The following is a 27,701-nucleotide window of genomic DNA, read 5'->3' as shown; positions in this document are numbered from 1 at the left end:
ATTCAATTACAAATTAGCTTTCCATATAAAGTCAATATAACTTGAATTCCTTATTTAATCTGCTGATAATCTATCTAATTAGCTTAAATCATAAGTACTTTTTTGGTGCCTTTTAATTTATTCAATTTTATATATTTAAGTTATTTATATTAACAACTTATAAAATATAAGAGATGTCTAAATTTTTTGTATGTAGTAAAAAATTCAGTTATATTAATATATGTTTTATTTAATGATTTTAAACATAAGATTTCATTTTAAAATTTAAAATATTTTACATTTATAATTGAACTTATTTATATAAAAAAGTAAATAAAAAAAAGTAGAATAAAAGATATTACCAACTCGATATGAAATAGGAATTTTATTTGTAAAGATTAAGCAAATAAGGCTCTCCGCTGTTATAAAATGTGTTTAACACGCTTAGTAAAGGGTTTTTAAATTTGGGATTTTTGAAAATAATACCTAAGTCCAACTTATTTTTAACATTTAAAAGTATTTTGATAATTTATATTTCAAATTATAAATCCTTTTAAATAATTTAGAGGATAGATTCATTTTCTAACAAAGAGAATTGAATTTCATTGGTGTCTTAAGCAAGATAAATTTCAGTTATAGCATAATTTAAATAGTTTTTGATGAATATGGTCTGAAAAATAGAAATGCTTAAAAGAACTAAAGATAATGAGCCTAATATTATGAAAATATTAAATTCAACTTTTTGAAATTTATTTTTAATAAATTTAATCATTTCTACTATTCATCAAACAATAATTTGTAATTAAATTTGTTATTTTTTTTATTGAAATGATTACAAGTAAAATAAAATTCACTTCTTGATAAAAAAGTATGTTTTCTATTTATTTTGTAAAATTAATGGATTTAGTAAAAACATAAAAAATTAAGTTAGCATAAAAAATAAAAATATATAATAGAATACATTTTTACAAGCTAACTAATTATATTTTTTTATCTCTAAATTAATATATTTATTTTAAATGCTTGTTAATTTCTTTTATTTGTATTAAATAAAATATTTATTTCACTTTTCAAATTAAAAACTATTTTTAAATAAAGAATAAATACAAATAAATAAATAAAATAAATTTTGTACACAATAAGGTACCTAGGTTATATTTGTGATTTTAAGATAAGAAGTATTTATAAACAATAAATATTTAAATAAATAGAAAAATTTTTTGGTATAAAAATTTATTTAATTAAATATTAAAATATTGTCAAATTCTTTTAATATTTAAAATTAAAAATTTATTAAAATAAATAAAAACACTTAAAAAATAGAATGAACAAAATAAGATTAAAAAAAAAATTAATTTTAAAAAATCAATATTAGCAATTTTTAAAATTAATTTGTGATATTTATTTCTCTAGCTAGTAACAATTAAAATTATCATAAAATTATAAGTTTTTTTTATAGAGTGATAAAATAATTTAAATTAAAAAAAATATTTAACAAAAAAAAGAATTAAAACTTTTTAAAGTTTTATTTATAAAAAAGGTTTACAAAAGTGAAATAAAAAAAATATTTACAAATATCTTTTTATATTTAATCATTTTAGATTTAATTCAAAATATGTCTTAAAATTTTCTAGCTTTTCTAGCCCTAGAGTAATTCAAAGGCTCATTAAAAACGTCTGGTATCTTTGATTATGATATTTTTTCAGGAAGTATATCATCTTATGGCTATAATTTATCGATTTAATAACCTTATATAAGTCTTATGCGGTTTGTTGTGTTAATGTTATCTTATTATGGTTGCTATTATATAATATTAATATTTTATTTGCTTCTATCAGGACTTTCTAAAAATACTGTATCTGATATGATTTGCTTAGAAAGATTTTAGTTTTCTTAGATGATTGATTGGTTATTAGTCACACTACAGTTCATTTTATCATGTTATACATAACTTACAATTTTATGTTACTAACTATTTGGATTATAACTCATATCCAAAGGCTTAGTATATATCTTTGATTCTTAAATAGGTTATTAATTAAACTGAGCATTGCTTTAATCTTTTTCAAAGTGATTGGATATATTTACAACAGCAATATCATTTTGTTTATCGCCACATTTTTTGAGGCATTATACAGCAAATAAGACAAGATAAATAAAGGAAACTAATAGATAAAATAATAAAGCTACAAGAATGAGAATTAACATCACCAAAGAAATTGTTTTCTGCTTTTCATTATCTGATTCGTTGTTGAGAAGTATTAAGTATAAAATATACATGCTTAAAGTTATTGTTTCAATAACCGAGTATAATATCATATGCTTAACTTCTTTAAACGGTCTGCTCAAAATTATGTAAAGCCAATACATAAAGTATAGTGCTAATAGTATACTAACTTATGTAATAGGATTTTAATATCCAAAAGTCATAATAACAGAAGTAATAATTTTTCTAATCACTATTATTTGAATAAAAGCTCGATTTAAGAAAGAGTTCTGCTTTATATATAAATGAAGGATATAGAAGGTATAATAATCAGGGTTTGTTATTGTTTTTTCCTCCTTTGCTTGAGAAATATCAACTCCAAATATAGGATGCACTTTTGCAGAAGTTTTTAATGCAGATTAAGCTATAAACATAGGTTTAGTTAAAACTTATTAATAATTTAATTTATAGAAAAGATATCCTAAAAATCCTAATATATAAGCAAAAACAATGAAGGATAAGAAAGCACTGGCAGTGTCTATTTAATTTTCCATACCTAGCTATTAGAATTAGAAAAATATTAACAAGCTAAACTCTTGACTTGTTAACACAAATATACAAATTGTAAATGATATGCAAAATATTTTTTTAATTTTTGCAGTAAATGAGTTTGGATCTTAGATAGTGATGATGCTTGTTAAGGCAGACAATAACCAAGCTAAGCCAGTAAGAACTAAAATTGCTAAAGCATTTACAACGAATTCTGGATATTTATCATTAAGTGGTATCTTTGAATTGTTATTAAATCCTTGTTCACCTAATTAATTTTATGAAGAAGTACTTTATAAAAGTCTAGAAGATTTATTTTTTCTCATTCCATCGAAGTTAAATATTTTAGTTATATGAGCTATATACAAGTTTTAGGCTACATCATCAAAACCTAGAGCGGGTTTCTCATTAATATAGGTGAAAAAGCTTATAGTCTAACTGAATTCTATTAAACTTCCTAAAATCAGTGGGTTTGCAGATACAATAGCTTTTTTTAAAAAAATAAAAGATTAAATTTTTATGTTTAAACTTTATGTAATAAAAATTTAACAAAATTAATAATAATTAATTACCTAAAACAGTTGTTGTGGATCCTGATGAGATTAAGAATGCAGTTTCTGTGGTTTTAATAGACTCTTACATTTTAGATTAATCACAAAAAGGCTAATTAAAATCGGATGTTCCAGATGGGCAGTCACAAGTTCCAACAATTTATGAAGCTTTGGTCTTGTCAGATTTGTTATTTAGGACTCTATTTCCTGCGCAAGACGTACAATGAGAGTATAAAGTACCTAAACAAGTATTACAAGTATAATGACATTTATAACTTTGAGAATTTTCTTTGCATGATTTGTTTGAGTCTAAAGAATATCCATCTTCACAAATATTGCATGTATTGGAATCTTTACAAATTTTACAGTTGCTTGAACATTTTGAGCATTGGTTCAAATTAAAATATTGACCCTATGGGCAATCTTAACAGCTGCCATCAATTAATATTTTGTTTGAAGTACAACTTAGACAAGCTTTTGGATTATTTGGAAGGCTGCAAGATAGACAAGATTTATCGCAGATTAATTGACAAGATCCTGTTTTTAAATCAAGACCATAATTTAATTTACAGCTTTCACATTTGGAAATGCTAGAGCAAGTAAGACAATTTACTGGACACAATTTACATTGATTACTTTCTAAATATCTTCCATCTGGGCATGATAAGCAAGCATTTGGATTTGAATTTGAAGAACAAGTTAAACAAGAAGAATCGCATGAAGGCTCACAAGTGTTTGGATTTTTTAGACTTAATTAATATCCTGTTTGACAGGTTAAACATTTTGAAGAATTTGTTTCACAAGTTTCACATGGGCTGTTACATTTTAGACATTAAGAGCCACTCAAATAATATCCATCAAAACAACTCAAACAAAAGTTACTATCAATAGGTTTTGAGCAATTTTTGCATGATTTATCACATATAGGTATACATTAATTAGATGCTAATTTATAATTTGAAATACAATCTGTGCATTAAGTTTCGGAGCTAGAGCATTTTGAGCAAGGAGATTAACAAGGTTTACATTGACCTTTATCTAAGTAAAATCCATCTTTACAGCTAGTACAACTGTTTGGGCTTTTAGGAGCAGAGCAGGTTTGGCAAGAAGAATCGCAAATTATTTCACATTTATTACTATTTAAATTATAGCCATTTATACAAGATGTGCAGTTGTCTTGAGATATTGAGCAATTATCACAGGGTGAAAGACATGTTTAGCATTAATTATTATCTAAATAAAAACTGTCAAAACAACTTGTACAATTTGATTAAGAAGGCCCAGTACAAGTTTTGCATGAAGAATGACAACTTGAAGTGCACTTAAATTGCAATGCATCATACTTAAAATCATTTGAAATACAAGATAAACATTTATCTGCTTGATCTTAGCATGTTTAGCATGGTTGCTTACATTTTTAGCATGTATTTGAGATTAAGAAAAAACCATCTTAACATGATAAGCATTTTGAAGCATCTTGAGCCTCTGAGCAAGTTTTACAACTTGAATCACAAACTGGAGAGCATGACTGTAATGAAATATTTAAATTATAATTTGTAATACAAGCTGTACATTTATCTGCTAATCCATTACATTTTGAGCATGGAGATTTACAAGGTTAGCATTATGATAAACCATTCAAAAATGAACCATCTTTGCATGATAAACATGAGTTTGCGTCATTCGGTTTGCTGCAAGTTAAACAAGATGAATCACACTGAGGTAGGCACTAACTAGAAGCAACGTCTAAAGTGTATCCCGTTTCACAAGTCAAGCATTAAGTACTATTTTTACAATTACTACATGGTGAGATACACTTTTTGCACATTCCTGAATCTAAATAAAATCCATCATTACAAGATAAGCATTTTGATGCATCTTTAGCCTCTGAGCAAGTTTTGCAACTTGAATCACAAATTGGAGAGCATTATTATAACGAATTATTTAAATTATAATTTGTAATACAAGCTGTACATTTATCTGCAGACCCATTACATTTTGAGCATGGAGATTTACAAGATAAACATTATGATAAGTTATTCAAAAATGAACCATCTTTGCATGATTAGCAGGAGTTTGCATCGTTTGGTTTACTGCAAGTTAAACAAGATGAATCGCATTAAGGTTAACATTGATTAGAGGAAATGTCAAGAGTGTATCCAGATTAACACGTCAAACATTCAGATGAATTTTTACAAGTATTGCAAGGTGAGGTACATTTTTTGCAATAACCAGAATCTAAATAAAATCCATCATTGCAAGAAATACACTTAGAAATATCTTATGGATCTGAACAATCTTTACACGAAGAATGGCATTATTTGATACACTTATTTGTAGGAGCATCGAACTTATAATTAACATTATCAATACATTAAGTACACTTTTAATCGTTATCAATGCACTTTGAGCAAGGTAATGAGCACTTTTTACAAAATCCTCCATCAAAGTAAAATCCATCTTGACAAGTAGTACATTTAGAAGAATCTTTAGGAGAAGAACAAAGTTTACATGAGCTATCACATACAGGTTCACATGTATTACTACTAGCATTTAAGGTATAATCAGAGCTAATGCAAGAAAAACATTTAGAAGGACTTGTTTAGCAATTTCCACATGGAGATGTGCATTTTTTACACTCCCCATTTAATAAATAGCTCCCATCTAAACAATCTTAACATTTTAATGGATTATTTGGCTCACTGCATGTTTTACATGTAGAATCGCAAATCATTTAGCATGAATTATTAGATACTACAAATTTATAATCTGTTTAAGATATACAGCTTAAACACTTATTAGCAGAGTCTACACAATTTTAGCAAGGAGCTTAGCATGGTAGGCATTAGGTACCTGATAAAAAGTATCCATCAGAACAGCTAGTACATGATTTATCATCTAATGGTTTTGAACAAGATTAGCATGAGCTAGAACATATTATTTCACAAGTGTTTGATGATTTAAATTAATATCCTGCGATGCATGATAGGCAATTACTTCCAGTATTTTAACAATTTTAACATGGGGCTTAGCATTGTTGGCAAGTAGATCCATTTAAAAATGAACCATCAAAACAAGAGCTACAAGCATTAGCATCATCTGGATTAGTGCATGTCTTACAGCTAGCGTGGCATATAGATTTACAAGTGTTTGTAGTACTGTCATAAGTATACTTGGAATCTATGCAAGACAAGCACTAAGTTGATAAATTTTAACAAGTTAAGCAAGGTGCTTGACATTTTTAACATTAATTAGAATTTAAATATGTGCCATCATTACAAGAAATGCATTTAAAAGGATTTTTTGGTTCACTACATGTCAAACACGATAAGTCACAAATTGGTTCACATTTATTAGATGCTGATTTATATTAATAATCAGTGTCTGATATACAAGATAAACATGTAGTGGAGCTAACATTGCAGGTTTTGCATGGACTGCTGCATGGTATACACTATTTGCCACTTAAAAAATACCCATCTTAACAAGATAAACATGAGTTTGAATCTTTGGGAGAAGAACATGTTTTACAACTGGAATCGCAATCAGCTTAACAAATCTTATTAACATGGTCAAATGTATAATTTATTTAGCAAGATAAGCATTAATCTTCTTTATTTTCACATGTGCTACAGGGTAATTTGCATGGGGAACATTTTCCATTAAATAAAAAACTTCCATCTTAACACGAAGTACACTTGGTAGAATCTTTAGGATATAAACATGTCTTACAAGAACTATCACAAATAGGTGTACATATATTTTTTAAACTATCAAAGCTATAATCTGGCAAGCAACTTGTACATTTCGAATCATTATCAACACATTCATTACATGAAGAGTTACATTTCAAACATTAACCACTTGATAAATAAGAACCTTTATTACATTCTTAACATTTTGTTGGATCTTTTGGAGCAACACAGCTTTTGCATGAACTATCACAGTCAGGATTACATTAATTTTTTGAGTTATCATAAGTGTAATTAGTAACACAAGATGAGCATTTAGTAGAAACAGTATCACATGTTTTACAAGGTAAAGTACATAAAGTACATTTTGTTCCATCAAGAAAGGCTCCATCATTACAACTCAAACACTAATTAGCATCTTTAGGTTTTGAGCATGTTTTACATGAGATATCACAGTCAGGATTACATTAATTTTTAGAACTATCATATGTATAATCTGTTATACAAGATAAGCACTTTGTTGCTTGTGTATCGCATGTTTTACAAGGTGATGTACAGACAGTACATTTATTTCCATCAAGGAAAGATCCATCATTACAAGAAGTACAAGCGTTTGGGTCATTAGGTTTACTGCAATTTTTGCAGGAAGAATCGCATATAGGGCTACAAGTATTTTTAGAACTATCATAAGTATAATTTGCAACACATGATAAGCATTTTGTAGATGAAGAGTCACATGTTTTACAAGGTGAGGAACATGCTGAGCATTTGGTTCCATCTAAAAAGAATCCATCATTGCAGCTCAGACATGAATTTGGATCAATAGGCTATGAGCACGTTTTACATGAAACATCACATGTAGGGTTGCATTTATTATTTGAATTATCAAGTTAATAACTTGGAATGCATGATAAGCATTTAGATGAAGAAGTATCGCAAGTTTTACAAGGTGGAGTACATAAAGTACATTTTGTACCATCAAGAAAAGCTCCATCGTTACAACTTAAACACTGATTAGCATCTTTTGGATTTGAACAAGTTTTACATGAGGCGTCACAGTCAGGATTACATTAATTTTTTGAGCTATCGTAAGTATAATTAGTAACACAAGATGAGCATTTAGTAGAAATAGTATCACATGTTTTACAAGGTAAAGTACATAAAGTACATTTTGTTCCATCAAGAAAGGCTCCATCATTACAACTCAAACACTAATTAGCATCTTTAGGCTTAGAGCATGTTTTACATGAGATATCACAGTCAGGATTACATTAATTTTTTGAGTTATCATAAGTGTAATTAGTAACACAAGATGAGCATTTAGTAGATAAAGTATCACATGTTTTGCAAGGTGAAGTACACAAAGTACATTTTGTTCCATCAAGAAAAGCTCCATCATTACAACTCAAACACTGATTAGCATCTTTAGGTTTTGAGCATGTTTTACATGAGATATCACAGTCAGGATTACACTAATTTTTAGAACTATCATATGTATAATCTGTAACACAAGATAAACACTTTGTTGCTTATGTATCACATGTTTTACAAGGTGATGTACAGACAGTACATTTATTTCCATCAAGGAAAGATCCATCATTACAAGAAGTACAAGCGTTTGGGTCATTAGGTTTACTGCAATTTTTGCAGGAAGAATCGCATATAGGGCTACAAGTATTTTTAGAACTATCATAAGTATAATTTGCAACACATGATAAGCATTTTGTAGATGAAGAGTCACATGTTTTACAAGGTGAGGAACATGCTGAGCATTTTGTCCCATCTAAAAAGAATCCATCATTGCAGCTCAAACATGAATTCGGATCAATAGGCTATGAGCACGTTTTACATGAAACATCACATGTAGGGTTGCATTTATTATTTGAATTATCAAGTTAATAACTTGGAATGCATGATAAGCATTTAGATGAAGAAGTATCGCAAGTTTTACAAGGTGGAGTACATAAAGTACATTTTGTACCATCAAGAAAAGCTCCATCGTTACAACTTAAACACTGATTAGCATCTTTTGGATTTGAACAAGTTTTACATGAGGCGTCACAGTCAGGATTACATTAATTTTTTGAGCTATCGTAAGTATAATTAGTAACACAAGATGAGCATTTAGTAGAAACAGTATCACATGTTTTACAAGGTAAAGTACATAAAGTACATTTTGTTCCATCAAGAAAGGCTCCATCATTACAATTCAAACACTAATTAGCATCTTTAGGTTTTGAGCATGTTTTACATGAGATATCACAGTCAGGATTACATTAATTTTTTGAGTTATCATAAGTGTAATTAGTAACACAAGATGAGCATTTAGTAGATAAAGTATCACATGTTTTACAAGGTGAAGTACACAAAGTACATTTTGTTCCATCAAGAAAGGCTCCATCATTACAACTCAAACACTAATTAGCATCTTTAGGTTTTGAGCATGTTTTACATGAGATATCACAGTCAGGATTACATTAATTTTTAGAACTATCATATGTATAATCTGTTATACAAGATAAGCACTTTGTTGCTTGTGTATCGCATGTTTTACAAGGTGATGTACAGACAGTACATTTATTTCCATCAAGGAAAGATCCATCATTACAAGAAGTACAAGCGTTTGGGTCATTAGGTTTACTGCAATTTTTGCAGGAAGAATCGCATATAGGGCTACAAGTATTTTTAGAACTATCATAAGTATAATTTGCAACACATGATAAGCATTTTGTAGATGAAGAGTCACATGTTTTACAAGGTGAGGAACATGCTGAGCATTTTGTCCCATCTAAAAAGAATCCATCATTGCAGCTCAGACATGAATTTGGATCAATAGGCTATGAGCACGTTTTACATGAAACATCACATGTAGGGTTGCATTTATTATTTGAATTATCAAGTTAATAACTTGGAATGCATGATAAGCATTTAGATGAAGAAGTATCGCAAGTTTTACAAGGTGGAGTACATAAAGTACATTTTGTACCATCAAGAAAAGCTCCATCGTTACAACTTAAACACTGATTAGCATCTTTTGGATTTGAACAAGTTTTACAAGAGGCGTCACAGTCAGGATTACATTAATTTTTTGAGTTATCATAAGTGTAATTAGTAACACAAGATGAGCATTTAGTAGATAAAGTATCACATGTTTTACAAGGTGAAGTACACAAAGTACATTTAGTTCCATCTAGGAAAGCTCCATCGTTGCAACTCAAACACTGATTAGCATCTTTAGGCTTTTAGCATGTCTTACATGAAATATCACAGTCAGGATTACACTAATTTTTAGAACTATCATATGTATAATCTGTAATACAAGATAAACACTTTGTTGCTTATGTATCACATGTTTTACAAGGTGGTGTACAGACAGTACATTTATTTCCATCAAGGAAAGAACCATCATTACAAGAAGTACAAGCATTTGGATCATTAGGTTTACTGCAATTTTTGCATGAAGAATCGCATATAGGGCTACAAGTATTTTTAGAACTATCATAAGTATAATTTGCAACACATGAAAAACATTTTGTAGATAACGAGTCACATGTTTTACAAGGTGAAGTACAAATAGAACACTTTGCACCATCTAAGAAAGAACCATCACTGCAACTTAAACAAGAATTTGGGTCTTTAGGTTTAGAACAAGTTTTACAAGAAGCATCGCAATTAGGATTACACTAATTATTAGAACTATCATATGTATAATCTGTAATACAAGAAAGACACTTTGTTGATGATGTGTCACAAGTTTTACATGGTAACGTGCAGGGAGAGCACTTACTTCCATCAAGAAAAGATCCATCATTACAAGAAGTACAAGAATTCAGATCATTGGGTTTACTACAATTTTTGCATGAAGAATCACAAACAGGATTACAAATATTTTTAGTATTATCATATGTATAATTTGCTATACAAGATAGGCATTTTGTAGATGATGAGTCGCATGTTTTACAAGGTGAAGAACATGGTGAACATTTTGTGCCATCTAAGAATGATCCATCATTACAGCTCAAGCAATTATTTTGGTCAATAGGTTATGAGCATGTTTTGCAAGAAGAGTCACAATTAGGCTTACATGAGTTTGATGGATTGTCAAAAGTATAATTTGTTATGCAAGATAAACATTTAGAAGCAGAATCTACACATTTAGAGCAAGGAGATGAGCATTATTAACATTTGCCAGATGATAAAAAATAACCATCGCTACAACTCAAACATTTAGTAGCATCTTTTGGGGAAGAGCAAGTTAGGCAACTTAAATCGCATATAGGTGAGCAAGTATTGGTTGATGAATTAAAAGTATAGTCGGTAATACAGCTTGTGCATTTAGTTGCTGAGTCTGTACAGTTTTTGCAAGGAGATTAACAAAGTGTGCACTAATTTTATGAATCTAAAAATCTTCCATCAGAACAAGTTAAACACTAGTTATTAGCAGAGCCACTGCAAGTAAGACATGTAGAATCGCAAGTTATTACAGCTGATGGATCTTAACAAGTTGTTCCTTTCAATACATATGGAGAGTTACATTCACTACAAGAAGAATTAGAAGAATCTGTACAGATACTGCATGCTTTATTACATATATCGCATGTATTTTTATTAGTATTCTTAAAGTAAGCCTTAGGACAAGTAGGTTTGCAAGTCTATTTTTTATTATGAAAAGATTAATTTCAAAAAATAAATATTTTAATTACATTATCAGGGTTTAAAAAAGAAGTTCCAGTGCAATTCAACACACATTAGGTGCCATCCCATACTTAAGGTGAAGGGCATGATTTAGAGCAATCTTCACCTGCAAACCCATCTAAGCAATAGCATACAGCCTAAATATTTTTTTTTATTTTAAAAAGATAAAATTGAATAAATATTTACATTTGAGCAAATACCATTTCCACTACAAAAGTTTATACAAGATTTAGGAAAACTGCAAAATAAACTAAAATCTGCTGGACATGTTAAACTACCTTTTGTATCTGCAGAGACAGTGGTTAAATCAATAACTTGATTCTAAGAACTGCAATTAATTTAAATATTAAGACTAGCATCTTTCCATAAATTAACGCTTATTGCTGAATTATCTGCATTACATGTATATTTATGGCATCTAATCCCATTATCACCAGATATGTTATACCTTTTATCTAAAGAAGTAGAAATAAAACATTTAGATCCTGAACCTGAATTATTTCTTGTAATAATATTAGGTGCCATTTGAGTATCATCAAAACATTATCCATTTGAATAGTCTTAAATAACCTTACATTGAGAAAACTAATCACTTGCAAGGGTACCGTATCCAACTGAATAGAAATCACACTTAACCTTATTATCATAACTAAACTCAGGGTATTATTAATTTGTATCATCACAAGATTTATTTATAAAATCACAGCCTTTCCCCCTACCCCAATATCCTTTTTCTACCATATTTGAATTTATTTCGGCATAAAATCCTGTATCTACAAGTAAAGCAGCTGTAAATTCTGAAATTATTGCATGGCCTTAAAATAAAATAAAAAATATTTTAATTTTAAATTTTATGTAAATTAGTTTTTATATATTAATTATCATAATTAAAATTTTTATCTAAAAAAATAAATTTACCTAAAATAGCGCTAGCTGTCATATATTCATTTTGAATCAAATCTCTTTCCCAATGAGAACCAAAAGAACCTGATCCACCTTAATTTTCTAATGGTACAGAGTCTAGAGATGGGCAATTGTAATATCTCCTTGCGGTATCAAGAACATTTTTAGACTTTAGTTTTATAACATTACTAACTCCTCTTACAGTATCTTTGACCTAAATTTTTCCAACATTAGCTAAATAGGGTTGATTTGTATCTGGATCAATCCAATACTGCATAGCGCTAGAAGAAAAGCCTAATACATGAGTTAATTCATGAATAGCTGTTGCAAAATCTGATTCGAAAGCCTAAGTAGTTGTTCCAATATTTTTCATTGTGCCAATATTAAATTTAATTCTACCAACAATAGGACCAGGGTCGTAGTCACAAGCAACTTTAGTAATATTTAATAAAATAAAAATATTCAATCATATAAATTTAATCTATATTTTTAAAATTTAATTAAAAACTTTGGGATATCTTTATTGATATTTTTATTTTAAGAAAATTGCATAATTTATTGATGCTACTTCTTTACCTGCATTAGCTAAAGCTGAACTACTAGGTGTATTTTCAAAAGTTACTAAAATATGAAGATCACTATTACTAACTCCAGTACTTTATAGAGCAGCAGGAACATTTATATCGTAGCATGTTGCTGAACCTCTCTTTTTAATAGGTGTTGTTCGAGGAATTACCTTGATGAAATTCTTAAGGAACATTTATGCTGTATTCATAATCTTGATAATATAGTTTTTTTTTGTGGAATCCATGCCACTTCCATTGGCAGGATCATCTAAATAGGAGGGATCTATAGTAACTCTAAAAGGTTAAGGAGTTCCTCCTGCCAATTTTCTTTTTAAGCTTATTTCCTCAATAGAATCGTAATACTCTTGTGGCATGATTTTTTCAAGGATAGAGGAGTCATGCTAGCATGCGTGCCCATATAAATGAGCAGATGTCTACTTTAGCATCCATAAATATGCTAAAAAGGTATATATTATTAAAGTTATGAGACTCATAAACAGATAAAAAGAAATAAAAGTAATAATATATGTGGTTTGCTGCAGTAATATTAAATATTGTTGTATTTGTTTTTGTTATTAGTAAATCAATAGTTATTATTAATTATATGATTTTTTTTTCTCCTTTCCAAAGAAATTTTATTCACCTAATGATTTTCTATTAATATTACTTACATTTCAATTGATCTAAAGAGATTAAGTAAGCATACTTTATTTCAATTATTGAACTTAATCTCCTTTAGACTAGAACCATTAGATAGTATTTATTTAATTAAGACCATAAGTTTTTATGTGTATTAATATAATATCCACTATTTATTTTTCTCCTTAAAATAAATCATTTTGATTGTAATATATTAAATATTACAAAAAAAATAATAGATACTTTAAATACCATTTATTAATTACAAATTGATCTAAACATAAAATGTAATTTTCCGATTCTTGTTGAAATATTTTTCTCTTAAAGAATTGATCTAAACAATAAACCAAATTTGTTTATCTCTGAATTAAAATTTTTCTTTGTTACAATAAGAGTAAAACTTCAAAAATACATTGATAATAAATAAAATTTGTATCTACATTTAGTAATCAAAAAGTCAAAAATATAGCAAAATCAGGATCTTATACTGAGAAAAAATGTTTATGAATATCAGCTAAGTTACAATGTAAATGAATAATAAAAATCGAAATTATTGTGAATTATAAACAGATTATCAGTGTGAATGCTTTTGATTAGTATATGAATATCAAAAATAAAATTAATGGTTCCAATTTTAATTTACTTTATTGTTATTATTAATTTTCGCTCCAAAATAATATTAAGGATTAAGAGGAAGTAAACAACAGAAGCAAAGAAATTTTATACAATACTGTTACTATAATGAAAATTAATTATTTGTATTTAATTAAATACTTTAAAATACTTGCTTCATAGTACAGATAAAATAAAATTCAAATGTCATATTTCTTTTTGAGAGAATAATTTAAAATATTCTTTTTTGAGAAAAGTAAAAGTGATATTTTGTTAATAGATTTTTAAACTTCGAATGGTTTATGAGAAAAGATTTGAAATATCAATATATAAGTTTTCTTTTAATAAAAAAAATAAGAAAATACAAAACAAATTTAATCAACCAAATTTTTTTTATTTAATTTATATCCATTCGAATCTTATCAAAAAACAATATTTTCTACCAAAAATATAATTTTTTTTGATCCTTAAGATCCAAAAAAGTGTAAATTTTAAAATCATATAATCAATTAATAAAAAATTCTATTTGTTTAAAGTTTCGAGAACAATATTTACTTAAATCAACAAACTATTAAAATAAAATAATAATTTTTTTATTTTATTTTAGAAACTTTACAAAATTATAAAGTGATATTGAACACTTGATTATTAAAATTCTATTTCAAATGTAAACAGATTTATTAATTTTATATAAATTTGAGTTTTGCTTAAACTTAAAGTTGATTGATATTGAATAATAGTATTTATACAAAATTACAATAATATTATTTAATATTTTTTTCAATTTTAAAATATATTTTACTTATGAATAGAATGAGAGAAAGGTTTTTGCTTATTGATTAATATAATTTAATTATAATTTATTTGCAAATAATTAAGTAAAAAAGGAGAGAAATAAGGTTTTCTATTTAATTTAAGAGAAATTTAGGTTTTATTTAAGAATTCAATGTTTGAGTTTTTTAATTATAAAAGGATTTGTAAGATATTTTTATTGGTTGGTAAAATTAATTGTTAAACCTTTGGTTTTACTATTTAAGTATTATTTTTAATAGCCATTGAATGTATTTTTTAATAAAAGAATATTTGTTGTATTTATCAAAAACTTAACTTTAACAGAACTAAAATAAATAATCACTCAGTCTTTTTGCTTCAAATAAGATTTATTTTACAAGTAATTGTTCCCAGCTAATTATCTATTTGATTTCACAACAGAGTTATTTTTTTAACCTTACTTTTCTTTAAAAGGCAATGTGCTAGAAGCATTTTTGATGTCAGTTAATTAATTAAACAAGTTAATACTTTTAAGAATACTTTTTTCTACATTTTTTTGAGCGTATTGATGATTTAGCTACTCAGTAATATTTAAGTTATGTGTTTAAGTGTTTATGGAAGAATTAGTGTTTATAATCATTTAATTCATTTTATTTTCTGATGATTATAAAAACTATTTATTTTTTTTATTTATTTTTTAATCAGTCATTGAAAGATACTTTGAATTTTAATAATTGTTTTGACAATAATTTTTAATCTATGGAGAAGGACATAAAGGGGGAAGTATATTTAAACATCTATTTTCTTTAATTGTTTTTTAGTCTATTTTTTATTCGTGCAATTTTTAGGATTAGAGATTTGCTAATTATAAAATTTCATTTTATTAGTTTTAGTTATTTACTAAATTAAGTGATCTTCTATCCTTGATTATTACAGATAGCTTCTGCTTTTGAAGATTCTGATGATTATTAGAATTAAGATAGCTTTTCTAATCTCTATTCATCTGTAAATCTTTTTAATTATTATTATTACCTTACAATAATTATTGAATTTCCTAATTCTTTGATTGGGACTGCTCAGGCTATTTTTAATTAATAAAATTATAAAAGTCAATAGGAAAAGTACAAATTTTAAGTTACATTTGTTTCTTAAGCAGCATAAACTCTATTTTGACTTTTGTTGAGAGAATATCTTTTTTGGCTCAATAAAGTTTTACTTTTTATCTAATTTTTTCTTTACAATTAAATAGAAGTAGTTGCTGAAGAAAGTAAAATATTAGTGGTTGCTGCATTTTAATTAGAGGAAGAATTTTCTAATTTATTTAAAGAGGGGATTGTATTCTAATTCTAATCAACTTAGATATTAAAAAGATTTGTTTTATGTTTATTTTCTTGAGATGAAATATTTAATATTTAAGATACATTTTCCTCAGTTAAATTTAATTTATTAGATTTACTAATAGAAACACTGCTTGATTATTTTTTTTCATCTATCTCATTTAGTTTATTATCTGCTTTTTCACCTGATTTAGTTTCATTTTTTTTACATTATTATGCATTTTGCTTGGTATCTGCTTTTTTATCATTTCTTTATGCTTAATTTGTTTACCTTATCTATTGTAAATTAATTTTTGTTTCATTTTCATTTTTTTAAGTTTACTAATCTAAATTTTATTTAATCTATTATTGCTGTTCTTTTTTTAGATTATCCTAATCAGTTATTTACTAATTTGATATTTCAACTTCTTAATTTAATTTATTTTATGAAATGTTATTTTGTTTTAGTTATTTGCTTTTTTTGCATTTTTTTTACTCTTCTTTTTTTTACCTTTAAATTTCTAAAAACTCCTTTAACTAACACAATTTTTTATCAGAAGTAAGATCTGTAAACTCTACAAAATACTAACCATAAGAGCAAATATTAATTTTACGAAATATAGAACTATTCCATTCAGCTAAACAATACACATAATAATTTCCTTTATTTAAATTAAGTTCTAAATCTATTTGTTAACTCTTGCCATTCCTCTAAGATAAGGTTTTTGCTTTTGTTATAATTCCATCCTTTGAATCAATTTTTAGAACTTTAGCAGTTATTTTGCTTAGTTTATGTTTTTGTTTCTTATCTTAAGTTTTAAAAAATCTTTTATTTGGCTAGAAAAAGCTAATGTGAAATTTCATTTTTTTTTCAACTTTCATTTTAAAAAGCCTTTCAGATTTAGACTGTTCATCTTCAAACACCAATTCATGCTAAGTGAAAACATATTCGGGATGTAAAAGACATACAATCACGCACTAAAATAGGTATATCAACTCAACTTAATCTATTTCGTAAATCTATTAAAAATTTTAATTAAATAAATATTTTTTTTTTTGTTTACTTACTTCTTTGCCAAAGACATTAGTGGGACCTCTTGGATCTCTAATTATGTATTTATTTTCTTCTTTTTTGTATCCTATCAAGGCATAGCTATGTCCTTAAGTCATAATAGATTTTCCATAGTCATCCAAAGCACCTGTAGTAACAGAAATTAAATGTCCTTGACTTAAGTGCATATCAATTTGTTTGTAAATATATTCTTTCTACAAATTGTAATAAAAATGATAGATAAATTAATAGTCAAAGTAGATAATATAATATTACCTTTCTTGGATCTTTTCTATATTTTTTTAGTCCATATGATTTAGTAGGAGCTCCTGTTATAACTCTGAATGCCAATCCAGTATCGCCTCCCCAAAGACGACTGTATTCTCCATGCAGTTTTGCCCATGCTTTCTCAATAATCATCGCCCATATTTGATTTTCATTAACAATATCACAGAAATAAGGTTTTTTTCTAGTTATCCACCAAGGAAAGCTCTCATCCACAGTAATATATTGCCATTTTCCATCAATAAATAACCAAACACTATAATATCTAGTGAATTTTAGTTTTTAAAAAGACATTTGAATAAATTATTTATTTAAAAAGTAAAATTAATTGAAATTACCCTATCTAATTTGGCTCCTTTATGGTAAATAATCTTGAGATCATATTTTTTTGAATTAATCCTAGTAGTCCTATTGGATTAAGTAAATAACAATCACCAATTCTACCCTAATTAACCTTCTATTCTACCTCTAAATCTAGCACTTCTACGTTAGTAATAAACTCTGGAGCTCTTCTCCAAACCAAATCCTTGAATTTTTTTACAATTTTTTACCCAAGCGATTCATTGTTAGGTGGAAAGTAAGGATCTTCATACTTTTTGAGGATTCCAGCTTCGTAGTCTTTCTAAAGTTATAAAAAAGTCTCATCTTTAAACTACTTAAACATCCATTCTTTTATAAAGCTCGTAATATCTTTTTCGTTACATTACTAAATTTTACAAGACATTTAATTCTTAAAAATATGCTTTTATTCTATCTTAGTTTTAGTAAAAGCCAATCCTCCAAATTTATTAACTTCTGATTAAATATTATCCTTCAAAGGTAAATTATCCTTTATGTGCAGAATTAATTATACAGTTTCAATACAAATTAATAAAATAATGAATGAATGACAAACAATCAGTTTACTAATAAATCAGTTGATATCACAATAATCCTTATTTATCAAATAAATAAGTTAATAAATTCTTCTTAATTAACATATAAACCAGTCAATATTAATTATTAAATAAATAATACATTTCTATTTATTAACGAACATATTTATCCTCGTTTACAAATAATACTAATAATTTCATTTCTAAAATGAATAATAAAAAATATTTATATAAAATAGGATTTTATTTAAGTTTAAGTTAGAGATATTTATAATATTTAAAATCTTAAATTGATAAATAATATTTCTTTCATATTTTAATATTTTTAAAAAAGAAAAAAATCTTTTAATTAAAAAGATTTCCAATATTTTACACCAAAAATTGTTTTTAAGAGAAAAAAAAATTACTATAAAATAATATATTTAATCATGGACATATTAAAAAGAAATTTATAATGATTAATGATTTAAAATTAAATTTAATAAAACATACTTTGATTCAATATTCAAAACAAAATATTAAAAAACAAATATTTAGTTACAAAAATAATAATAATAATAATAATAATAATAACAAACAATTATTTTTAATTTTATATTATATTTTAATTTCATAATAAATGCTTTTTTACATATTTAACAAAGTATGTTAATCATAGATTTAACTTTTATGAATCAACTTTGAATGTTTGAATAGTTAAAATGAAAGAAAGAACCTTTAGAAGTACCTATGAATAAATTATATGAAGAAGGACTTCCTAAAATATTATAACTTGAATGACAAGTATACTCTTCATCTAACTCAAAAACCTGGTCTATTTTTTCAGTTTTACTATTTTTTTTAAGATTTTTTTTAATTTTTAATACTTTAACTTATGTGTTTCCAGGTTTTATAATAAATTAAATATATCTCTTATCCGTGAATAGCTTTAGTTCTTCAAATATACAAAAAAATACTTTTTCATTAGGACTTTTTGTGTTCACAATTTTTTTATTTATTTTTGGAAACGAGATTTTAGTTACTAACCCCTAAATATTTGAAACAATAAGCTCATCTTTGTTTTCTAATTGTTATTATTTTTGAAATTTTAAATCAATAATATTGTCATTAATAGTATCTCCAACCACATAAAATTTATTAAATCTTCCAGATATTAATTAGTAAATCTAATTTAATATGAAATTATTTAATTAATATTAATAGAAGTTTATAAAATAAATATTATCAAAAAGTACTAAATAATATTAAACATTAAATTTAATGACTATATAATAAATAATAAATAATTAATTTATTAAAACTTTCAGATTTTTTTCAAACAGTTTTGTTTGCAATATTTTCTAAAATAAACTTTCAAATTTTCAAAGTAAATTAAAATTAATTTTAATTTCTAACTTTAATATTTAAGAAATAAATAATTTACTTTTAAATGCCTTTAATTCGCTGTAACTAGAGTATTTGTTTGGAAAGAGCAAGCAGTGATTATTGTTTTTGAAGAATCGTCCATCGTGTATCTTTTGTAAAGAGAAAAATCACTAGCTCTATAGAATTAGAGTTTAATATTTTAATTATTAATGCTGAAATCTTTAGTTATAACTAATATGCTATTTGTTTCTGGTATAAACTCTACTAATAATATCTTTTCTATGAAAAAAATTTGTTTAATTGTGTATATTTATTAAGCAGAATATCTTATTTTGCTTATTTTAGAATCAGAAACCACTAAAAATGTTTACCTACTCTTTAAATCAACAATTTTTTCATGCTAAATGGTAAGTTCATTTATTTATTCATATTGATTTTGCTAATCAGAGTAATCAATAAATTATATGAACTATCTTTCAACATCAACTCTCATAGATAAAAGTAAAATATTTTTATTTAAAACAACCATCTAACTAATAGGTGTTTCATATTTTTCAATTTTGTTGCTATTAATATTGCAAGTCCTAAAATTTATGAGATGAGTTTAAGTGATTTCTTTGCTTAGTTTATAGATTTTATTTGTAAACCTACTATTTTTTTAATTTAAATCTAATAAATATGTTTTCATGTTTTCGATGTGGAGTTATACATTCTCATTAAACTCATTCTCTTTTCTACTTTTGAATTAGAGATCTATTTGGATGTAAAATTTTAATTAAAAATTATAGAGTTTAAAAAATTTAAATGAAAAATTTTCTAATTTAAATTAAATTTTTAAAAATAATTAATACATGGTTAATATTCTGATTCAAACTTAGAAAAAATTTTATTAGCATTTTAAATTATTTAAAGTTATTGATCCAGCTAAACTTCTTTGGCCGATTAAGTAAGGTCTTTTAATAAATTAAATGTACTCATCTCATATACAGATTCAAATTTTTACTGCAAGCTATTTGCTTCAATAGTAACTAGGTTAGAGCAATAAGTGTCGATTTTCTAAAAGCTATTTTGGATTTTTTTGAGCATATGATCTCTTTGCTTCTATAAATTTTTACTTAAATTTTTCACATAATTTATTTTTTTAACTAAATTAGAATTTTTATATTTTATTGACTATTTGAGATGCTTTAAGGCTTATACGTAATCGTGTATCTTATCAGTGTGGCTTGGGTGATAAAATTGAACACATTCAATACAACATAGCTTTTGAGTGTTGCTGCATTAATTTGAAATACAAATCTTATTAAAAGGGCAATCATGCACTAATTCATCTATTTCCTCTTCAAATTAGTTAAAAGGAATTTAAATCGGTTAACTGATTTTATTCATGTTTTTAGCTATTTCAGAATTTATTTAATTATTATTTTATATAATTCATAGAACTTATTCTCTAAATTTTAAAGAAAATAAATAATGCTAAACCTATATATAATAATTTAATTTATATTTATTTTTTTTAATTTTTACCTTAAAAAGTAAAAATTACATTAAATATATTATTTTTACTAGTTATTACAAAAATAAATAGTAAGTAGAAAAAATCATTTTGCATACAAAATATTAATATAAATGAAAATAAGAAAGAAAATTTATGGTTTTTTTAAATAGTTTTTCTCGTCATTTAGTTTGTTCAAAAGTAAAACTTATTTTTAATGATATAAAATTCCTTTGCATTAAATATTTAATCTAAAATAAAAAAAGTGTTTTGAAAAATGAATTTGATAAATAAAAAGAATTTTCATTATATAATTTATTTCACAAAATAAATCCTAAAATTGTTAATGAATAAACATAAAAAAATAATAAATAATATGTACAAAAATCAAAAATAGTAAAGCAATTCTTTAAATAATGTCTAAAACAATTAATAATAATAAAAATGGGTTGTCAAAATTATTAGATAAAACGATTCAAAAAGCATTTCGCACAATGTAAAAATTTAACTTTTATAAAAAAGCGAATATAAAATAATTTTCTCAGAGGATTTTATAAAATTTAAAAATTATATAATTGTAATAAAGTGATTTTCAACAACTTTTTTAGATTTTGTTTTTTAGTAATATCAAAGTAATATATCAATTAATTTTTTAATATTGGCCAACTTAAAATTAATAATGATTGTTATCAAAATTTGAAAAGAGAAAGAAATTCTAATTTTAAAATCAAGTAGCTAATTTACAAAAAAAAATCTCAGATTTTTAACCAAAAAAGATTTATTGTTTCAAAAATAATAGTAAAAATCAAGTACATTTGTTATTGAATTATATTTAATTTTCTAATTTATATGCTTTTAATTATTCAATTTTTTGATATATATTAAGGCTATGAATTAATAATATATGAAGACTATTTATTTTATATAAGAAATAGTCAATTACTGTATAATTTTTATTTAAAAATAATTTTATTAATTAATATTTACTCTAATTACTATTTACATAGTTTTATTTATAACCCATAGAAGAGTTTATAGAAAACTATAATAATATTTATTGTTGATGTATTGGGCTTAATCTAATCTTATTTGCATTTGAATAATTTATAAGTCCTTTAAATATTCAATAACTTCTTAGATTATTTTATTATTTTTCAAACATATATAAGTATTTATTTTACTTATTTTAGAGAAAAACTTTAAGATTTATTTTACTTTTGTAGTTCATTTTTAGTTATTATATGAATTAGTTAAATTTGTCCCTAAAACTCTAAAATCAATATTAACTTAAGGAATATTCTTTTTAACTAACCTCTTTTCTATGCTTGAAGAGCTTTTTTATAACTTATTGCTGTTATTTGATTGATTCATATTATAATTAATTCTTTTATATTTATCTATATTTTCTAAATTGATGTAGGGTGCTTATTATTTTGAAACTATGTTTTTATTTATATTTTCTTACTTTTATTAATTCTCTTATTTTTCATTAGTAATCTTACTTTCTATCTTATATTATTATTACTATTACTATTCAATAGATAATAAGGATCTATTTGATGTGTTGGAGCTTTTGCTTTAAGTATTTTAGACTTCAAAGCATCTGCTGCTATTTTAACTATTTTGAGGACGAATAAATTTACATTCAGTTATTGTTTTATTTCTATTTATATGATTTACTAATAGCTTTTATTATTTTAAAGAGTTTGTAGAGGCACAATCACTCTATTCCGTCTTAAGTAAATAACTATTTTAGCTAGCTATTTCAAAACTTTCATAAGATTCCTTTCTTTCTCCAAAGTGTTTTATTAGTTTCGTTATATCATTTGACTAGTTTAACTAACAAGAATTATTTTTTTAGTGCTTAACCTAATCCTAAATGTAACTTGAATTAGAATTTTAATAACTTAGAGGCCTTTCTGATTTTTTAATTTATATTTAAGAACATATACTTAAGTATTCTTCATAAATTTGTTTTTCAAAAATATCCATCTCATAATCACTTAAGTAAACAATAGAATTTTCTAAAATTTTTTATATTTTTTGTAAGTCAGATTTATCAGCAATTTAAACAACAGATATCTTTGATGCATTTATGGAGTTTAAGCTATCTTAAATTTAACTTAATTTCTCATTATAACTATTATTTATAAAAAAAATCCCATAAATTTACATAAAGAAGTAATTTAGTAATAATTTTATAAAATAAAAATATTGCAAACAAATTTATTAAACACTTCAAAAAATCAAAATGTATTAATTAGAATAGCAAATTTTTAAAAATAATATTATTTAAAAATTTACAAAAATCGTGCTATAAATTGGGCTATATTGTCAAATAAATGAATTTTGTTTAAATTATTTTTTTCCCATTAAATAACTTGAAAAGTAATAACTAGAATGATTTAAAAGTAATCAAATTTATTAGGAAATTAAAGCTAATAGATAAAAATAATATGATCATCTCAAATAATTTAAATTTTATTTTAATTTAGTAAATACTAATTTTTTTAACAATCTAAAATATAAATAATAATTGAATGATCAAAATAATTCACTCTTTTAAATTTAAATTGAAAAGAGTTTGTTAATTATTATGAAAATTTTATGAATATTTACTGAAAAGATTGAAATTTATTTGTTATTTATTTTGTCAATGATAGTGAGAGTTATTTAAAAAAGTGTATTTATTATTATTTTCAAAATAAAAGTATGTCATGGAATTATAATAATAAGCATTGATTATTAACGAGATTTAGCTTATTGTAGTAGTTGAATTTAATTTTGAAAAGAAATTAAAGTAAAAACTCATTTAATCTACCCAAACAGTTAATATCAAATCCTTAAATTTCAAATAAAAAAATACTTTTTTAAAATCTCTGTGAAGGGTTAATTTTCCATTTATGAGATGATGTTATCATAATGATTTGAAATATCTCTTTCTTGTTAGCTTGCCTCAAATTTAAAAAGCTTTATTTTCATTTTATAGTCATCTATTTGTTTTAGAGATTCATTCATACTTTAGTGAATTTTCTAAACTATTTTATTCCTTTCTTCTACTAACATGCTTTCTACATGGTTGAATGCTTCGTTTATTTTCTTTAGCTATATTTCATAAAATTCTTTTACTCTTTCTTTCCCCTTTTCATTTTCTGTATCACTTAAATTTAGAATGTTTTGTGTTAGTTTTAAATTCTTCATAAAAGTATCTGTTTCTGCTTTTCGAAACTTTTCTATTTAACAATTATATTTTTATAAATGATCATCTTCTAATTTTAATTACCTTCAGAAGCAAACACTTATTCAATTTTTTTACCTTTTAATGCACTTCCAAGAGCACATTTTGAGCAAAAAAGATTAGTTGAATCTTCACTAACATAGTATTTAGCCTATTTTATGATTTAATAAACAAAAAATATTATATTTTCATGAAACAGCCAATATATCAGATTCAATCTAGCAAATGAAAACTATTTATAAGTTCTTTGAAAAGAGAAAAAAGGTTTACCTTTCTATTGGGATGCTTTGAGCAGTATCCATATTATAAAGTATTATTTTGAAAAGAAAGTCTCTCGCTGTTAATAGAAAGACCAACCTAGGGGCTATTCTGATGAAACATTTAAAAATCCAAGCTTTTCTATCTAATATTATGTAATCTCGCACTCATTTGTGATTTCTGTAATGATATTTCATTGGCAGCAGAATAAATATTTAAGTTATCAAATGTCTACTCACTACTATTTTTACTACTATTCAAATATGCATTGCTGTTTCCCTAATTATTTTTCTAATAATTTATGTCTGTGTATGAGAATGAAGAGGTGTCTTAATTTAATAGAATTTAACTAGCATTTTTAATCATTTTATCAATATCGCTATATATTTTATGGGAACGTTGCTTGCTTGTTATTTCTTAATATTTTTTATAAAAACACGATTCTTATCGATTAAATTAAATATTATCTTTTACTTGTTTATCAAAATAAATGACTATTCTTTCACCAAATTACTATTTAATTTAACAATTATTTAAGACTATGTATACAAAAAGTAATATAAAATAAAATTTCTAAAGAATATAAACTAATACTAAAATTTTACTATAACATATCTTTATATTTAAATAATCTTTTATGAAAGTAAATATAATATTAAAAAATCATAAATTTCAAAAGTTTTAAAATTTTTAATATTTATTTAATATTAATATTAAAAATTGAAATAATATTTAAAAGATTATTTTAGATAGAATGGTAATATTTGAGTAGTCAACACATAATATTTTAATAAAAAATTGGAGATTTGAAGTATTTTTTTTAACTTAGGACGAATACTTTTATTATTTAGATAATCTTTACATTTAAGTTAGTGTTTATATTTTGATGTTGTTTTTAAGCATTTCTAATCCAAACAATCTTGAAGCTGTAAGAAATGAGAATAAAGAAAGATTTCTGATAAAGTATTGTCTATTTTTCAAAAATTTGATCAATATATCGATAGAAGTATTAAGTCCCAATCATAATAATCTTGAAAAAAATCTGAATAAAGAGATTAAAAGAAATTAATTAATAAATAAATTAAATAAATCATTAAAAAGACTGAATAAAACGTACAATATTAAATAGGTTATAATATAATTTAGGTTTGTAGATTTTAATATAAGTAGATTAAATGGTAAATATAAATAAAGTTTTCATATACATAGCCTCTTTAATAATAAGCTTGATTTCATTAATTATTATGACTAGGTATTTATCTATTTTATCTGATTTAAACATATTATTATTTTATTTTAAAAGTGTGAAAGAAAATCTATAATCATACTAAATAAAGATTAATAAATTAGCATTCTTTAGGTTAGAAAAGATTCTTATAAATCAAATTCCTTCTTATTAAGTAAAAATTTATTTAAGGTATTTATATATATTGCATTTATAATTAAAATTACATTTAATAGGCTTTAGTTTTTGTTGTTTACATCCCTTTTTGTGCTTACTATATTTGGAATTACATTAAAGAGTAAATTAGATTTATATTGGATTTTTTAAATAATTGATGAATACTCTAAAAAATTTAGTCGCAAAAGAAATGAAAGAATAAAAAATGGAAATGCATCATTTGAAGAAAAGTATATGCTAGAAGTAGAATCAAATGAAGCCAAATAGTGGAGCAATATTTTGCTTACTAATTTATTTATTTATATGACATAAGTAAAAATATACTTTTTTGATCAAATCTGTTAATTTAAAAAATCTTTAATTTTAAAGACTTTAGCATTACTCTTAGCAATTTTCTTCTCTAATTATGCTATAAATGAAATCGAATACATATAAGGTCAATATGAATCAACTTAAAACTCGACAGATAGGTTTAAAATTATTTAAAAATATGCAAAAATAAATTTAAACAAAATTATATTATGAAATAAAGAGATACAATTGAAAGTGTAGTTGATTTGACTAAGTCTCTTAAGGCTACAATATTCTTAAATTCACTTTGCATCTTTTAAATTGTATATGTCTCATTAGAAGGATGCTATATAAAAATCAAAAGTAAATGATTTGCTAGTGTTTTCACATTTAAATTAAAGAAATTAATAATAAGTTCTACCTTAATGAGAAATAAAGAGATATTTTAAAATCTAGTTTATATGAAATAATTAAATAATTTTATTTAAAAAGATCAATCTAAATAAATAAAATCACCTTTAGTTTATTTATTTTCTTAAATACCTAACATTAATAATTAAAATATTAAAAATAATTTCAATTAATGTTAAAAAAACCTTTTAAATAAATGATAAAATGCTAATTTTTATTTCTATCAAATTACTTTTAAATTAAAAAAAATACTTGTATTGAAAATTAAAATTTTTATGTTTCAATTAAAAAAATAAATGAAAAAATAATTTTTATTTATTTATTCTTAATACATTTTGTTGTTTTAATTTAAATTTATCAGTCATTTTATAGTTGATTATATTTGGCGCAAAAAATTATTATAATTAAGCTAAATCCACTGCGCCAGAATTAATTAAACTAATAATTTATATTTTTAATTTGAATTAGATTTTCAATCTAAAAAAAAATCATTCATAATTAAACACCTTAAATTAAAAAGAAAGAAGTAACTCCGTCTTTATTTCGGAAAA

General features: G+C 24.4%; 6 protein-coding genes across 6 annotated transcripts; 1 reads left to right on the top strand and 5 right to left on the bottom strand. All coding sequences in view use genetic code 6, as the record gives it.

The window, feature by feature from the left end:
- Positions 1-2: 2 nt before the first annotated feature.
- TTHERM_000086967 (hypothetical protein) lies at positions 3-489 on the bottom strand (the record flags this gene model as incomplete). The annotated part of the gene is made up of 2 exons (XM_012796753.1): positions 3-109; positions 342-489. The coding sequence occupies 2 exons, from the start codon at positions 487-489 to the stop codon at positions 3-5; spliced, it is 255 nt and encodes an 84-aa protein (XP_012652207.1).
- Positions 490-1,587: 1,098 nt separating this feature from the next.
- TTHERM_000086966 (leishmanolysin family protein) lies at positions 1,588-13,587 on the bottom strand (the record flags this gene model as incomplete). The annotated part of the gene is made up of 6 exons (XM_012796752.1): positions 1,588-3,221; positions 3,307-11,629; positions 11,681-11,809; positions 11,859-12,487; positions 12,591-13,007; positions 13,152-13,587. The coding sequence occupies 6 exons, from the start codon at positions 13,585-13,587 to the stop codon at positions 1,588-1,590; spliced, it is 11,568 nt and encodes a 3,855-aa protein (XP_012652206.1).
- A 1,940-nt stretch (positions 13,588-15,527) lies between these two features.
- TTHERM_00086990 (calpain family cysteine protease) lies at positions 15,528-18,656 on the bottom strand (the record flags this gene model as incomplete). The annotated part of the gene is made up of 5 exons (XM_001012747.3): positions 18,154-18,656; positions 17,807-18,080; positions 17,548-17,745; positions 16,303-17,499; positions 15,528-16,244 (listed from the first exon to the last, which is right to left on the bottom strand). Exons 1-5 carry the CDS (start codon positions 18,537-18,539, stop codon positions 15,528-15,530), a joined length of 2,772 nt encoding a protein of 923 aa, XP_001012747.3. The 5' UTR covers positions 18,540-18,656.
- Positions 18,657-19,364: 708 nt separating this feature from the next.
- TTHERM_00087000 (hypothetical protein) lies at positions 19,365-21,444 on the bottom strand (the record flags this gene model as incomplete). The annotated part of the gene is made up of 3 exons (XM_001012748.3): positions 19,365-19,856; positions 20,114-20,808; positions 20,907-21,444. The coding sequence occupies 3 exons, from the start codon at positions 21,442-21,444 to the stop codon at positions 19,365-19,367; spliced, it is 1,725 nt and encodes a 574-aa protein (XP_001012748.2).
- Positions 21,445-22,774: 1,330 nt separating this feature from the next.
- Positions 22,775-25,412, bottom strand: TTHERM_000086999 (hypothetical protein; the record flags this gene model as incomplete). Its single annotated transcript, XM_012796751.1, has 4 exons — positions 22,775-23,690; positions 24,417-24,783; positions 24,834-24,939; positions 25,059-25,412. The coding sequence occupies 4 exons, from the start codon at positions 25,410-25,412 to the stop codon at positions 22,775-22,777; spliced, it is 1,743 nt and encodes a 580-aa protein (XP_012652205.1).
- An 809-nt stretch (positions 25,413-26,221) lies between these two features.
- TTHERM_00087015 (transmembrane protein, putative) lies at positions 26,222-27,110 on the top strand (the record flags this gene model as incomplete). Its single annotated transcript, XM_001471225.2, has 6 exons — positions 26,222-26,298; positions 26,350-26,446; positions 26,508-26,569; positions 26,628-26,760; positions 26,818-26,918; positions 26,981-27,110. 6 exons carry the CDS (start codon positions 26,222-26,224, stop codon positions 27,108-27,110), a joined length of 600 nt encoding a protein of 199 aa, XP_001471275.1.
- Positions 27,111-27,701: the final 591 nt, after the last annotated feature.

Source organism: Tetrahymena thermophila, assembly GCF_000189635.1.
Source record: "Tetrahymena thermophila SB210 genomic scaffold scf_8254697, whole genome shotgun sequence".
Taxonomy (NCBI): domain Eukaryota; phylum Ciliophora; class Oligohymenophorea; order Hymenostomatida; family Tetrahymenidae; genus Tetrahymena; species Tetrahymena thermophila.
Note: the sequence above shows the minus strand (reverse complement) of the source record. Positions and strands in the feature narration are given on the sequence as shown.